The 15,379-nt window shown below is 49.2% G+C and overlaps 3 protein-coding genes across 3 annotated transcripts; all 3 read right to left on the reverse strand.

The window, feature by feature from the left end:
• Positions 1-649: 649 nt before the first annotated feature.
• Positions 650-2,097, reverse strand: N7533_002567 (ANP1/MMN9/VAN1 family protein; the record flags this gene model as incomplete). Its single annotated transcript, XM_057099217.1, has 4 exons — positions 650-1,032; positions 1,099-1,146; positions 1,205-1,836; positions 1,925-2,097. 4 exons carry the CDS (start codon positions 2,095-2,097, stop codon positions 650-652), a joined length of 1,236 nt encoding a protein of 411 aa, XP_056964353.1.
• Positions 2,098-4,121: 2,024 nt separating this feature from the next.
• Positions 4,122-5,385, reverse strand: N7533_002568 (putative HLH DNA binding domain protein; the record flags this gene model as incomplete). The annotated part of the gene is made up of 3 exons (XM_057099218.1): positions 4,122-4,583; positions 4,642-5,272; positions 5,330-5,385. The coding sequence occupies 3 exons, from the start codon at positions 5,383-5,385 to the stop codon at positions 4,122-4,124; spliced, it is 1,149 nt and encodes a 382-aa protein (XP_056964354.1).
• Positions 5,386-13,864: 8,479 nt separating this feature from the next.
• Positions 13,865-14,314, reverse strand: N7533_002569 (uncharacterized protein; the record flags this gene model as incomplete). The annotated part of the gene is made up of 2 exons (XM_057099219.1): positions 13,865-14,198; positions 14,268-14,314. 2 exons carry the CDS (start codon positions 14,312-14,314, stop codon positions 13,865-13,867), a joined length of 381 nt encoding a protein of 126 aa, XP_056964355.1.
• Between the last annotated feature and the right edge of the window lie 1,065 nt (positions 14,315-15,379).

A 15,379-nucleotide genomic window follows, 5' to 3' on the forward strand; every position in this document is an offset into this window, starting at 1 on the left:
GGTTCTTAGTCTCTAAGGAAGTTGACAAGAAAAAAAAAAAAAGGCAAACAAAAAGAGGGCGACGGGGAACAGTGTCTAACCCCATCGACAGGACGATCCCTAGAATAGTACTTCCACCCCAGTAGTCAAACTGGAGCAGAGAAGGTGGAAAGCAATGACGGGTAAACGGCACAAATTTAGTATATCAAGGCCTCGAGAATTGGCGAACTCTATAGACCTGCAATCCGGCCAAACAGCATTTTCCCCCATAGCGCCATGGATAAACACAACAATACACAGACACAGCCCCTAGAAGCACGACACGAAGAATAGTAGATTATGGAACATCATTAGGCTTCCGTCGCGATGCATCCATTCCCCCAACAAGGGGGATGACAATCACAAATGGAAAATTGAGAGGAAAATAAAGAAGAAAAAAGTGGGTTGTATCGAATACCGTAGGGGAATGCCACTTGCTTGATCTCTCTAGTCTTGGCACCCCCTTATAGTCTGATTCGAAGTGGAACGGGAGGGATGATTGATGGGCGGCGGTTGAATGGGGGGGGGCAGTTCAAAGATCAACTTTTAGCCCTGGAGCGCGCCGGCCTTTCTTCCCGGGGGTTCGTGAGGGGATGGACGGGCGGACGGGCAAACAGAACATTAGGCCAGCTTAGTACGCCTTGCGATTGCCCAGGTTACCCGGCTTCTCATCCGTGTCGATGTGCCACACGACGTAGTTGGGCAGTCCAATCACTTGGTAGCCGGCACGCTTTGCCATCTTGGCGAATCCCTCCGTCTCGGCCTGGTTCTCGAAGGCGTACGCGGGGAAGTTGATTCCGGATCGATGAACGTCGGCCTTGACGAGGATGTTGACGCCACCAATGCCGTCAAGCTCGACCTCCTCATCCTTGTTCTTGCGCCAATCACCCATGCTGACCAGATATGTGCGGCCGGTATCGTACTCCTTGTAACCTTCAGCGAGAACGACATTGGGGTCCAGAGTAGCACGGAGGCGTTGGGCCTTCTCGGAGTCGATCCAGGAGTTGTAGTCGACTAATTTATCAAGTTAGAAAGTAGAAATGGGGTGGGAAAGATAATCTGGAATGGGGGATAACATACAGCGACCCTCTACGTCACGACCGTCACGGTAACGGTGGAACCAGATGTCTGTGAAAATCCGATTAGCTTCATTTTCCCGGAGCCTCTTCCTCGAGAATTCACTTACTAGGGACGAGGATATCCTTATCGTGAGCCATGAAGTCTTCAAGGATTCGTTCAGGGCAGTCCGTGATATCAACATCACGCCAGTAGACCCAGGAGTGATCGGCCTTCAGGGCCGAGTAGAGGAGATAGTTGCGGGCACGACCGATAGCCTTGCGGCGAGGGCCCTGGGCTGCAAATGAGTGTCGCTCCTCGACACTCATCTCCACATCGGCACCAAAGTCCTTCTTGACAACGGTCGCGCTGCGGAAAGGAATCTTCTCATCGGTGTGGTGCTGAATGCGATCCAGTTCCGAAGCGAGAACAGCCAGGGTATCATCCTTGCAGTCACCGACGAGGAAGGCCAGATCGATCAGTTCGTGGGGGTAGGTCAGCTGGTAGAGGAGTTCGAAGTACTTGGTGAGGTAGGGGGCGGCGTCGCGGAGAGGGGTCAGGATGAGAACACGTTCCCGGTTGTTGACGGCCTTGATGGAGGATTTGATGGGGTTCAAGTCGACCTCCTGGATGGAGGAGCTGTTGACTTCGTAGGCTTCATGGTGGTTGAAGAGGACAGGGGTTTGGGAATGGGCGTTCCACTCAACCATCTCGTTGAGGGACATCTCCATAGGGGATTTCGAGGAGCCATAGCAGTAGAAACTAGACGCAGGAAGAGGTGAGTATATTGAACGATGGATCAGGTCCAGACTAGATCGACCAGGGAGACGTGGGAGGAGTTTTTGCATACTTTTGCATCTCAGAGGCAGATTTGCTGACACCGCGCCACAACAGGATGATGAGGCCGGTGACGGCCAAGGAGACCAGGAAGCGAGTCCTTGTGAGGAGGACTAAGACTGCGCGCCATGGCGGGAGACGCGACCTGGCGGATTTCCAGTTGACACCACCCTTTGGTAGCAACATGATGGGTGTAGGAGAGACGGGGGTTGGTCGATTGGAGGGTAATTAATTCTCAGGAGCCTCGACGGCGTCGATGCCGGGGGGTTGTCGCTGGGCGCACCGAATATTGATAAAAACCCCTGACCGAACGAATGAGGCCTCAAAGGGAGGAGAACCGCGGAGGAGGTGGTGGAGTTGGGTGATGATAAGGACTGGAGGAGAGAAAAGAGGAGGTGGACTTTGGAGGCGGACGGGATCGCCGGAGCCGCCAAGCCTGACAGGAAGTACTTAGCATATACCACTTACTACAGTATATTTACTAGACACTCTAGAGTATAGCTAGTATAGACATATCTAAAAGTAGTCTAGAATTGTAGATATTGAATAGATCTAGTATACCTAATAGTAGTACCTAGGTAGGATATTACATTTCCTATACTCCAGGGCTCATAGCAATGCCCAGTGGCCAGACCCTTTTACCTAGGTAGGGCCTGGTTTTATTTATAGCCCGAGTCTGCGTGTATTTCTAATACTACTGGGTATTCTGTAGTATGTATTCTATAACTACTATATAGTACCTAGGTAGTACTATTTAACTATCCGGTAGCATCAATTCTTCGCAGTTGGAAACTATCTCAGGCATTATTCTAGTAAATAACACCTATACCTTACTAATTTGGTCTGGTGGAGCCCCTGATACATAGCCAAGTTTCAGAAGTAACACCCAATACTCCATACTTCGTGTCCAGTAGTCTACCAACTACCAGTTAAGAATTACACAGCACAGATAAAAATATAGAAGTGATCGATCAACTTCAATTTCTCAGTGAATGGGGAATCAATGGGGCAATCCCCAATCCAAGTAAGACACGCGGAGACGGGTGAAACAGTCTTGACCCGCCCGTGGACGCCTGCTGCATGAGGTGTCAATTTGCATATACCTACTAGATAAATACTAGTAGTATGTAGAGTGTATGTAGTTACTAATTACTACATATCTATCTAGACCAATATGCAGGTACAATATCTAGTCCAACAATTCTGCCAAGTCGTGATACACTCAGATCCCCGGTGAAAATTCTTCACGTTCTCTGTCTGCCTGCATCGTCTCCACGGGCCATCTAGACCGCTCCACAACGTAACGGGTATCATCATTCTATCCACTTCAAGTTGGAAAAAACACAACTACACAACCACACGTCGATGGATCGATGGAGCAGGAAAGAATTTGTCAAAAGGCTGGCTGATGCAAAAAAAAAAAATCAACAAGCCGGGAATCTTTTTTCAAGAGAAAAAAGTAGGAAAGGGGAATACTATGGCATTATAGCCTACCAGATCGATAGCAGCACTAAAAGGAAGACAGTAACAGGTAGCCACCTCCTAAACTACACAGTGATAAGATGAAGTTTACAAGAGAAGCAGTTTGTGACATACAATGTATAATTGACAATCGTAACTATTAACATGAATCCCAAACATAGGAAAAGTTCCAAATACTAAACAGATCCACCAGATCGTATATGTCCAAATCATAAAAGCGCCGATAGACAGAGAGGCAACATAGGGAAGAGATTGAACAAGAAGGAAAAAAGCCCACCCATTTTGTAGATGACAGAGGAAAAAGACGAAACCGAACAAACGAAATAAAAGAAGAACCACCCGAACAGAAGAAGCTAAAACGAAATGAGATGACAAACAACTTGAAGAGGATCAAAACATGGCGTCTCCCACGGTTCAAGTCCAAATAATGTTACAATGCAGACGCTAAGGGGCAACGCAGCCCGGGGAGACGGAGGATTCACGAGCACGCTATTCGTCAGGAAGACGCAGGGGTAGGGGAAGAAAAAGTATATCGACACGGCCGTCTGCAAGGGGTGATCGCCTGATGCGGGGGAAAAGAGAGGGGGAGAAACGAAGGGGTGGGAAGGGATGGGAAAGGGTGAGCGGGAAGTGGAGAAGAAGATGAAGCAGAAGAGGCTATGAGGGTCGTGAAGGCGTCAGGGTTTCAATAGTCGGCGTGCACGATTTGCTGCAGAGCTCCGGGTAGCTCATGGCGACGCAAGCAAGGACTGACGACGCGAGGAAGGGAAGGCAAATGATGATGATTGAGAGGGGAGGAAAGCGGGAGATGATGGGCCGGTTGTTGGTGGCGTGGAGTTAAGGTATGAGCTGCTAAAGGTCTGGGAGGTGGCGCTGAGGAGACCGTCGTGGTGACCGAAGTGACTATGGGCTGGAGTGTGCACAGCTTCAGGGACATTCGCGGCAGCGATCTCATCACAGAAAACTCGCAGTCCGGGGAGAGCCTTCTTTTGACGCTTGTGCTCGGGGACGTCAACGAGGGACGTGGGGGAGGTGGTTTCGGTCTTGGGAGAACGGAACATCTGCTCGTAGGACTTGAGTTGGAACTCGAGGGCTCGGTTGCGGTCTGCGAGGAGTTCGTTCTCGGCCTTGGCAGCACGCAACTGTTGCTGTGTTGTTTGGTTTTGTTGTTGGAGGTTGGAGACCAATTGCTGCAGTTGCATGCAACGGACCTGGGGCTGAAGCTTCTCCGAAAGTTGGGGGGGAGACTTGCTCTTGGCGGATGAGGTGCACGATAATGGCCAGCATGAAATCAATTAGGTAGACAGCGCCTTGGACAATGTGTTCCTTAGACTGGGGTAGGCTCTTGGAAGGGTTCCAGCCCGCGCGCTCCAGGAAGAAGTCATGGATGCGGCTATCAAGCTCACGGTGCAGTTGGCTCAGGTTCTTACGGCGGTTACCCTCAGCAATGCGGTGCTTTTCACGCTGGTCTTCGGGGTCAGGGGATATAGTGCTACCCTTGCGCTTCCGGCCGCATAGCTGCTGCAGGGGTGCCTTGCGGTTATTGTTCTGAGGGGCAATCAAAGTCATGATCTCGTTCTGGGAGAGATCATTGGGCCATTCGGTAGATACACCCTTTTGGGCCGAAAACGATTCTTGCCATGAGCTTTCGGCAGAGTTGGCTGGAGAAGGAGGAGCTGCAATTTGCTCGCCATTAGACCATGGGGACTTGAACTGGAAAGACTCCTGCGCACCGGGAGTGCTGGGAGGAAAGGCTTCCTTGGCCTGGAAGGGGTTGAATGGCCCGCGAGGCAATGGCTCCATCCGAGGCAGAGGAGGCAGACGGCGGTCCTCACCGAGGGCGGGGTTCGACATTGTAGAGTTGGTAGATTTCAAAGAACTAGTTACAAGTTAGGGGCGAAGTGAAGCAGCGATGTGTAGATAAATTGATACTCACGGGAGCGAGCAGCGGCGTTGGATGTCATCAGTCATGGAACCCATTTCTTCATACATCATAGCTAAGTCGTCAAGATGGAAGGCGTGATATGTTGATATGTGCAAGGAGGCGAAGAAGTCGAGTCAAAAGCCAGCGAAATCTATATACGAGAACCAAAAACAACGGATTGAAGGGATTCCCTGACGTATTCACACACGGGGTCGATTATCAACAGAGGGGTCGACGTAAAACACAATGACAAGGAATATGCACAAGGTAAATCGTGTGAACAAGGGTGTAGTATAGACAAAAGAGGCGAAGGGATTCAGAATCCACGAGGTGAAAACAATGAGTGAGACAATGAGCCCAGGGATACGGGGCTGGGGAAGATGTTTATATGCTGATGACGGAGAGGGGCAAGTACTTTTGGCCAGTGCATCTATCAAGCAGCAAGTGCTCAGATCTCTCCTCCTGCTCCGGACCCAGGAGAGGGGAACGAAGAACGATCAGGGCCGATCATGGTAGAAGCGGATGTCATACAGAGTGGCCCACGGCCAGGAGGACGGGGAAGCGAGTCTGGCCTCCCGACACTCTGGACTCACAGATCGCTGTGTGGAGATGGAGAGATGGAAAATAATAGAAATTAGAAATTAAATTGAATAAATTAGTGTTCAAAAAAGGGTTTCTCTAATTATTATTTTTTTTTCAAATTTCTTTTTTTTAGAAAAGAAAAGGATCGAAAAAGGAACACTGATATCTGTCACATCTGGTGCTGAACGAACCTCGTCGTCACCAACGAGGCGATCGGCGAATCACGCAGCCACGATCGTGCCCGAGGGTCAGGTTCAGGACGAGGATCCAAAGGAAACCATGGCCCTTGATTTGTCACCAGAGTGCTGGTATTGCCGATCGACACGGGGAACTTTGATATTGTGTGTTAGCGGTACTTAGGGCCAACGCCAGTTGGTCCTTGCATCAATAGTCGCCAATTAATGGCATCACCCAGTTTCCCCATGCATACAGAACGGGTTGAGAATCCTCCGGGTTCTCCATGTGGATGTGACTGTTTACACTACTCTACAAGAGGTATCTATTCCTAGAAAATTTCGTATCTACTCCGTACGTATCCCAGCGATGGTACCAGTACCTGCTTCTAGACTGTTGGAAAAAGGAACCACCGAATCAACAAGCAAATTACCCGGCGGATTCGCGTTGCATGCATATTCCAGATCGAATCTCTCCTTTCCGCTGCGATCTGGATACATCTTGAAACGCTCGCTGCAACATCCAAAGCTCCTGCGCTTCCCGAATGCTCGATTTCCTGCATCGATATTCAGGAGAACCTACCATTGTCGTGTGGAGAGTATCAAGGGGGTGGGTGCTCCTTTCCTGCGCATCATCTCTCGAGAAGGTCCTTAGATAATTAAAGAGTTCAAGGTAAAGCTAATAGAATAAAGCAAGGACCAACGGGAGTGTCATCGTGCGACCTGCGAGGAGGTCCCTTCTCATTCAAAGAGCGGGGGAAAGGCCAATAGATACAATGTGAAAAGAGCAATTTGGTACTTTCAGCGTTCGCTTATTGCTAGGCGATAATTTGGAATATGACGTCGGCCTCACCGAGGACAATGATCGACCGGGGAAACAATAGCATATTTATTCAATATTCAATGAGCGTTATTAGACAAGGATGTGCCGCCGTCAAATTGTTTAATTTCGTTAAATTTCCAGGAGAAGGCAATGAGAGTGAGAGTGAGGAAAAAAACAATCCAAAAAATCCAAAAAGAAAAAACGATCGCTCGAGGAAACCCAGCGAGTTGGAACGGCGCGAGACCCAGCGACCAGGATACGTTTTCTGTCAGTCATCGAATTATGTCGATCAGAGGTATTTGGAATCAGACAAAACTAGTACACGGACGTTGGTGTGCTAAAGGATATGGCCGAGTCAGAGTGAGAAACAATAGTCGCGATGGGGTCGAGCCCTATCCGTCATGAGTCGCACGTTCCTCACCTCGCCCCTAATGGCAAGACCCGCTGTTTGGATAAATTTGAACTTTTGTCAAAGGCATATCCCTGCAATAGCACTGCTATAGGTCCATCGCTGGTAGCTATCCCGTGCTGTGTGTTCGCTAAACTTTCACAGTGGGTCATTGCAAGGACCGGGACACTTGGGATCGGAGCTGTCATATTTTGACTGTGCCGCGGACCCAGAGCTCCATTTAGCGGCACACTAGTCCCCACGTTCTCCTGAACTCACATCAAAGAAGTATCTTTGGATTTCTGGTGGAAGGCGGGGTGAAACAAATGTCGAGTTGGACAAGAACGCTCTGGTTTAGGGCTGATGTTTCATCATTTCTCGTATACTAACTAGTACTCCGTTAACCTCGCTCCATCAAATCAAAGTAGGATTATCACCCCTTTCCCTTTTCTTTCCCTCTCTCGCATTTACTCCTCTCTTCGCCACCACCATCTCTCTGTTTCATCTAGTGCAAACCCACTTGAGCCAATTTGCCATACCTGCATAAGACCGGTACCTTCGTAAGGGACCCGCGGCTGCGCCTAAGAGCAGTTTGCAGCCAGCACGCAGGACCGGCTGCAGGCTCATTCGGGGGAGCAGGCCCAGTCCCGAACCACTTTGGGATTAGGTGAAATGGTAATTTAGAGGGAGAAAAAGAAAATTTTTAAACTCAGAGAACGCCTTCCGAGTCTTCCCCGGACACATCTATTCGATGTAAGAGAGGGATCTGCCAGTTCTTGCGTCTCCCTGCTTGCCATTTCCAGTGACGTGCAGTCAATCCCTCCACCAGGATATGCACTCCGGACAATCCGACAGGCACGTCGCTGGCCAATGGCTGGGTTTGAGTTTCCAGATCAGAGATCACAGTTGGAACCTGATCTCGGGGTCCGATTTTGAGTTCTTGCCTGCTCCCATGGTTTCCTGTTCCTGCTCCAGCATCGTGAGATCGATCGCGCTGCGGATGAACCTTCCCCTCTCTATTTCGATAGCATTGTATGACTAACAGACTCAATTGGGGCAGTATCCGGCCGTGCGGCTCTAAGTTGCAAGGGCCAGTGCTATTCGGACTTTGTATTCTTTTTTGCCTCCACAATGTCACTGTCAAACCCCGGGCCAATGGCTGGCCTCAGCTAGCCTCCTCACGCCAGTTATTCCCAATAGTATCCAGTAGTTGACTCAGCCGCTGCCCCGCTAGACCTGTCAAGTCTCAGCCTTCACAGAGTACATAGAGTGGGGGTCCGCAGAGATAGGGGGTTTTCATACCCGTCCAGACAAAAGTCATAGAATCAGTATGGAGAAACATTGAGAGGAAGAAACATCTTCCCTATCACACAGCTATCTCAGTAGGGACTCTCACTCAAGAGGAAACTATAATTGCAACTTGAATGCAGCTTCCGATCTCCACCCCGCGATAGGGTCTAGATCTGCCAAGAACAAAGTGTTTCAAAAGTACCCGTTCATGCAAATGCAAGATCCATCCATTTTCTTTCGCACACCGGGCCTCTGAGAAACAGATTTTGACTACGGAGTACGTAGTAGTAGATACATATGTACCTCTCTCCACTACTGTGCGTGTCCCCTCTCTCTAATTCCTATTGTAGGTTCGTACATTGGACACACTGGAGCACCCGGACACACTCATTACGTGTGGATATTTCGATCAGTTTCTTCAGTCGAAGATCCGATCTCTCTCGCCCTCTTTCCTTTTTCAATGGTCTGAGCCTCTCTTGTCTCCTCTCTGAAACCCTAATCATGCAATCATGGGTACGGAGTACATACAGTAGATTTATGTACGTGCTTTTGCCTCCGGGAGCCCTGTTCCGCATCCACGTACTGCTCCCAGTGGCAAGCATGAAGGCGAACTCGTGCTAGTTCCAATGCGAACGTATACATAGTTCGTGATAGATTATTCGAAATACGTGTTCTCGTTTAGCTTGTGGTGACATGGCAGTATCTCATCACCGGCTGGTACAATGCAATAGCAAAATTATTGAAGAAATTATAGCTTAACATGTTACTACTACACCATAGCTAACACAATAATCATGATGCGCAAAATTAATTGCTAGCTCAACATGTTATCGATTTGGAAGACCGCAGCAAGGGAAAGGGGAAATGACAATTGCTCATCCATGGATCAATCCCTTGTGGATCGCAGATATTCATCATCCATGACATACACCCTGCGGGCTACAAATGAACAAAGTACGTTCGCTAGCTCCGAAATCAAAGATATCCAGAGAGAAAAAGAAAAATGAGGATCTCTCCCAAAGAACACCTATCCCACCAACATCTGCAAGTGGTCCGGACACGAGAAGGGGATAGAACCCCGAATCAAATCCCCGACTGGTCAACGCCGGGACCGGCAAGTGGTCCCTGGATGCGCTGGCCATCAGCACCAGAGGACGGGGAACGGGGGAAAGCTGCAAGGACTACAAATACCATACAGCTCTAGCGACGTCCGGGCGCATATGAGAGGCGACAAGGTACTATTCTGGGCCACATCTGCTTCGGAACTCAAATTAGCCGCATCTGACACATCTAGCTCTCATACTTCCCCGAGATACTTGCAGTCCCGTGGAGTTCGCCATCGATCGCACAGGTACAGACACAGGGGCAACAGATTACGTTCGCATGTTTTGCTTAGATTCTCTATCACTGCGCGTTCCTACAGGATGCGTAGTGATCGGTGCTCGAGCTCAGGGACCGGGATTCCCCATTACCTGGATCCCAAGTTGCCTTCTATGCAAGGTGAATGTATATCGCGGTGGGTCGAGCTTTGCGTCGGCCTCACCCAGGTACCATTTGTCAATCCGATCGGAGATCTAAGAAGAGATGTGCAGGAGCCCTGGAGGATTTAGGGGGAGAAAAATTACGCGGATCACTACTACACGAGTCTTGCCAACTGTCCGAAGCGGTTCCTTCAAGTTGGTCTCCTCGAGACTGTAGGTACTAGTACTAGTATACTTGCGTTTCCACGAGCCCTGGAGATACCAGCTCACCTGCCAGTGATTGTCCCTTCTCTTTTCTCCACGGCAATGCTCCACGGTTCACATATGCGGTCCAGGACGGGCGTTTCCGTCCCGTAGAGAATGGAGACTATGCGGACAACTGCAAGACAGAATCCTTTCTCCATGACTATTGTGGCACCTGCTGCGTTGGCCAATACCCACATTCTATCCACCGAGTGAACCCTGGAGCATACAAATCCCGCAAGAGATCTGTGAGAGCGTCATCGACCAAATCCCGATCAAGCTTCCTGATGCTCGATGACACTAGGACATATACGAGCTTATGATCCGGTTCTCTGAGCCAATCGTCTCAGCCATGCTATACTGAGGCTTCTTAGAGTTCAAACTGATATCCCCGATGGCTGAACAGGGTCTGTTTAATTCCTTGGTTTCTTTGCCAAGAAGCTCTTCCCACTGGCTCAGCCTCAGATCGTCGGCGAATTCTAGTGAATCAAGTTCTTCCAAGGAAAATATAACTGATCCCGATGGAAAGGAAAGAATTGTGGCTAAGAAAGTTAGATCCGGCCTGTCCACACGAAGACCCCAGCCTCTTGGGAAGAATTTTCCTCCCTTGGATCTGTCACGGCGCTTTGTACAAACTTAGTTGTGCAGGCACGGGCCAGCGGGTGGGGAGACCGCAAAAAAGGGTATTTCGTATGGAGAAGATGCTTGCTGGCAAGGCTACGTCTGGCCCGGGCCCTGCGAACCCGATCCGCATGCTTCTCGTTTCCCTGCTTTGTGTTCCTGTTCCTGTTCCTGTTCCTGCTTCATTTCATGCACGGTATGATGGCTATTGTCATGCACTTTGGCTTGCGCGATCTAGATCGCAATTTTAAGCATCCTGCAAAACCCTCACCTCATCCATCTGTACGGAGTACAGATGGTGATCTCCTTTCTCTGTCCTTCCAGCCACCCACCTCTATACTCCATATAAATGGGCGATCGCCGCAATTCACTAGTCAACCCAGTAAACCCATTTAAACCATTTACCCTAGGGCAGAGCCCGGTCCCCGCCAGCCCCATCGTTGGGAAAAAAGCAAAAGTAATCACTGCGCGCCTATCCAAACCTTGAGCCCCATCTTTCTCCCCCTCTCTCTCCTCTCCTCTCCTTCCCTACCACCATCCCTATCTTCTCTTGGCGGGCTGCCTGGACGCCTCTCGCCGATCAAAGAACCAAAAGAAAATATTTCAAGGTTACCAAAATCTGGAAACCCCAGGGTGCGCTGCTCTCACAGGCTGAAATATCGTTCTGACCCTCCTATCGGAAGAGGACGCGGACACTAATATCGCACTAAGAGTGCACTAACTCCGTGGCCCGCGAGGAGACCCAGCGGGGCGGATTCGACACATCCACAGCGCCCCGACAGGATGGTCTCGATTCTGTCCTGCTGCATGACAACACTTGAGACGCACATGGACGGAAGTGAAACAAGCGGGGAAGAGAGGAGTCTTTTTTCTTCTTTTTTCTTCGTTGTGGCCAGCTTTTCGTCTTTTAGCACCTACGTATTATGCGTTCTTTTTATTATAGTAATTGCGATTACTCAAGTATTGTGCTTGTGGGACTCGGATCAGAGATGGCAATTGTAGCTCTATGCCTAGGTACTTATTCCATTTGCAAGCCCCATGGTATATTGTCCGGGTTCTAAGGTTTACATTAATATCAAGCCCTGGATTATACTAGTATTACTACGAGTAGTAAAATTACGGAGTATTATCTATCACCATCTCTAATCACCTCGTATAATGGTAGGGTACCATCCATGGATCAAATCCATGATTGATTTCCACCACGAACGCATCGATGGCCGGCAGAAAGTTCCAAAGTTTTCTGATCTTCGGCGGGTCTTCGATTTCGACTACGATCCAGCTGTTAGTTACTTCAAAATACTCCACAGTAGCTGCTCAGACTCACGAACTAGAATCGTAGTTACTTTCTTCGTGGTTCCAGCTCCACTCCCACCCGTTCCTGTCTTGTCCCAGCCACCCTGGAGATCCATTCCACCACCAAATACTCTGTACTGCGGAGTCTATCGGTCGGAACTTAACCCTCTCATCCGCGGAACGGCTCATCGGCTGCACAGCAGTAAAGTGGATGCCGGCGCATTGCAATCGTTCTCGCACTACTCCGTGCCTAGCCACACCAACGCTAGATTTCACCAGAAAAGGTAATGGTAAGATATTTCCGAGCCCCAAAATGACAGACCCGATTCAATTCCAAGATTCAAATCAAATAGACCGGGCGGGGTAAAGTGCTTTAGTACTAGACACCGAACGGGATCTAGATCAGACCTCATTCGACGATTATGCTGTCTTTGGAGCGTGCAGTGGGCAAAGTCGGTACCCGCTGGCCTGGCTGCTGCGGCACATCGCATTGTACGACATGGTATCACTTCGCTTCGAAGCGTTGCGCTGTCATTGCTTCACACATGAACCCCACAAAAGTCCTGGCTGGAGGGGTTCAAAAAAGCAAATTTTCTTGCAATGCAAAAATATCGGTGTATTGTGTAGTTTCCCCTCCCTCTCCCACTTGGATCGGACGGAGCATTTTCCACTCTGAAACAAAGTCTCAGAGAATTCAGACTTTGGATCTGCGCTTTTCTATCTCTGGTCTATCGCTTCCGGTCGTGCATGCGGAGATGGCCGGGAAAACCTGGTTTCTGGGACATACCCTCATGCTGTAAAGTTTAGATATGTCGATGAACAAAGTACCGGGCTTGAAGTAGTTTCGTCATTTTTTTTTCTTGGCTTTTTCTCTTTCTACGAGTCTCAGGCCCCAGTTGTCGAAAGTACATGTCTCGTTCGTCTTTTCTCGTCTTCTCGCTCTAAAGTAGCAGCAGCAGTGGTGGTGGTAGTGGTAGTAGTAATGGCTTTACTGTCAAGTAGATGGGTGTAGACTCGGAGGAAGATAACATGATATTTTATTCTTCCTTCTAAGGGAGGAGATACAGGTGGCGTCTGACGTTTGATACGTGACGGACTACTCATGCTATGCTAGCCCAAATAGTTAACATGAACCCTCTCCTTCAGTCGTTATGGCCTCATGACTCGGGTGATGTCCCCTACTTTATTCTTCGAGTTTCCGGCTTGACGTTCAGTACTTTCAATTCATCGGCGACTATGTGTATCTAGTGGAATCTGTGCACGTATTGAAGAATGTTGTCTAATACGATATTCCCGATGGCGAGTTTGCCCGCTTGGGGTACCATATATCTACTAGGTAGACGGCGTCGTGGTTATCTATTATATATATGTTATCGAATTCTCTGGGGAAAGGTTTGTCGTCCTATATTCGTGGAATATGCCCAGGTGTCTCGTCTATTTTTTTGACATAGGTTCGGCCTGCTGTGATAATGCCGAGAAACTGATGACCCCCGAACTTGTTGTTGTCCGCTTCCTCCTATAGACGCCATGGATACCGGTCGTCATCCCCGATCAAAGCTACACCTGATAGACAGGAGCGGGTGTATGCTTCACAACCACCAAGATAAATGCAGAAATCAGAAAGCGCCCAGCAACTGTCAACAAAGACAATTAAATACCTCGAGCCTGAGATAATTGAAGAATCTCGACCTCATTCACCAGCGTAGCGAGAAGCAGATTCTCGATCAGCGCGGAGAGCAGGCTGGGTTCGGTCACCAGCGTGGTAAGGCCCCGATGGGCATGGGGGTTTCCCTTCGTCTCAAAATCCCAGGAGAATCGGCGCCCGATCTCGTCCACCACATCAATAGCAAGGACCGACAGGATCCATGCGTCGCAAAGGCTCTCGATCAGTGTGGCGAGGAGCAGCATTCCTATCCAGCCAGACTGTCCGAAGTTCGCAGCGCAAACCCTTCCACTGCCACCAGCAGAGATCAATCGTCCGGATCTAGGTGTTTTGCCAGGGAACTAGGTAGGTGTGGATTCCTGGGCAGATAGTCTGGATGTTTCCAGTCACTTGCGCGAAGTGCGTGAGGAATTTCTGGACAGCGAGCGTTTAGGCATCGTTGGTTTTTTTGGGAGGAAAGTTCAGTCTGAACTGTAGAAACGATTTTCAGGTCTGTCCCAAGCGGAACAACTTCTATAACATCCTCGATAGTAAATACCGGGCTATCAATTGCCGAGACCAGGTAATCTAACCCCCCCTCGCGACGGCCAGGCGAAACTCTTCAACGAGTCAATCCACTTGGTAAATTCTGTATGCGTATATTAGTCTCGCTGAAATCATCAGATAATAAGACGGGTCGCAGATATAATTACATGCATAATCTTACGGTGAGCTCCATCCTCATCGAGGAATTCGAGGATACTTCAGGATATGACCGTCATACCGTCGAACTCCAAGCCCAAATCTGAACTTTCTGGGTCCTCGGTAGGATAAATCGGGTCTCGGCTGGGGGGTAGAGGAATGCAATTCCCTATATTCCATGTTTTCTTGCTGCGGCTCGCCTGTCCTAGTCATTGGTATATCAGGACCGTGGGATGAAGATGTGACGGAGGTAGTAGTAGTAGTAGTAGTAGTAGTGTTGATAGATCGGGTGCAAAATAGAGTCTGGACACACCGTGGATGCTAGTAGGTTGAAGTTATTGCATCGCACCTGGGCACGTATATCTCAAAGTAAATCCTACTACCAGTACTATATTTCCACTCGTCCGTGTCCACTACTAGTACTACCTAGGTAGTAGTTACCAGTAGCTTTTAGTAGGTAGTAGATTCACATAGTATCTAGCTTTTTGAAGTACAATTGCGCTGGCCAACTGCCAGTGGTGCTGTGCTCTTTATATACCTAGGTAGTAGTAGTAGAAACTGGAAGTTTTCGAGTACTGTTATCAGTACGAGTGTAAGGCAGATTAATCAGACGACGTTCAGGATCAGATTCAGTGATTAGAAAATCAACTTCAATTTCCTACCTACTCCGAGCGCCTGGCGGAATTCGGGTTGCATGGTATCTGGGGCAGGGCGCGATCAATGAGGGATCGGCGCAGTAATATAAGGGGACGACCAGGTGCGGCGGTCGATGTTGTAGCAGGGGATATCGATCCAGGAACTCCAACTCACGACCTACTACT

Source organism: Penicillium manginii (assembly GCF_028828005.1).
Source record: "Penicillium manginii strain IBT 31320 chromosome Unknown utg000002l:1.0-5564898.0:1.0-5567710.0, whole genome shotgun sequence".
NCBI lineage: Eukaryota > Fungi > Ascomycota > Eurotiomycetes > Eurotiales > Aspergillaceae > Penicillium > Penicillium manginii.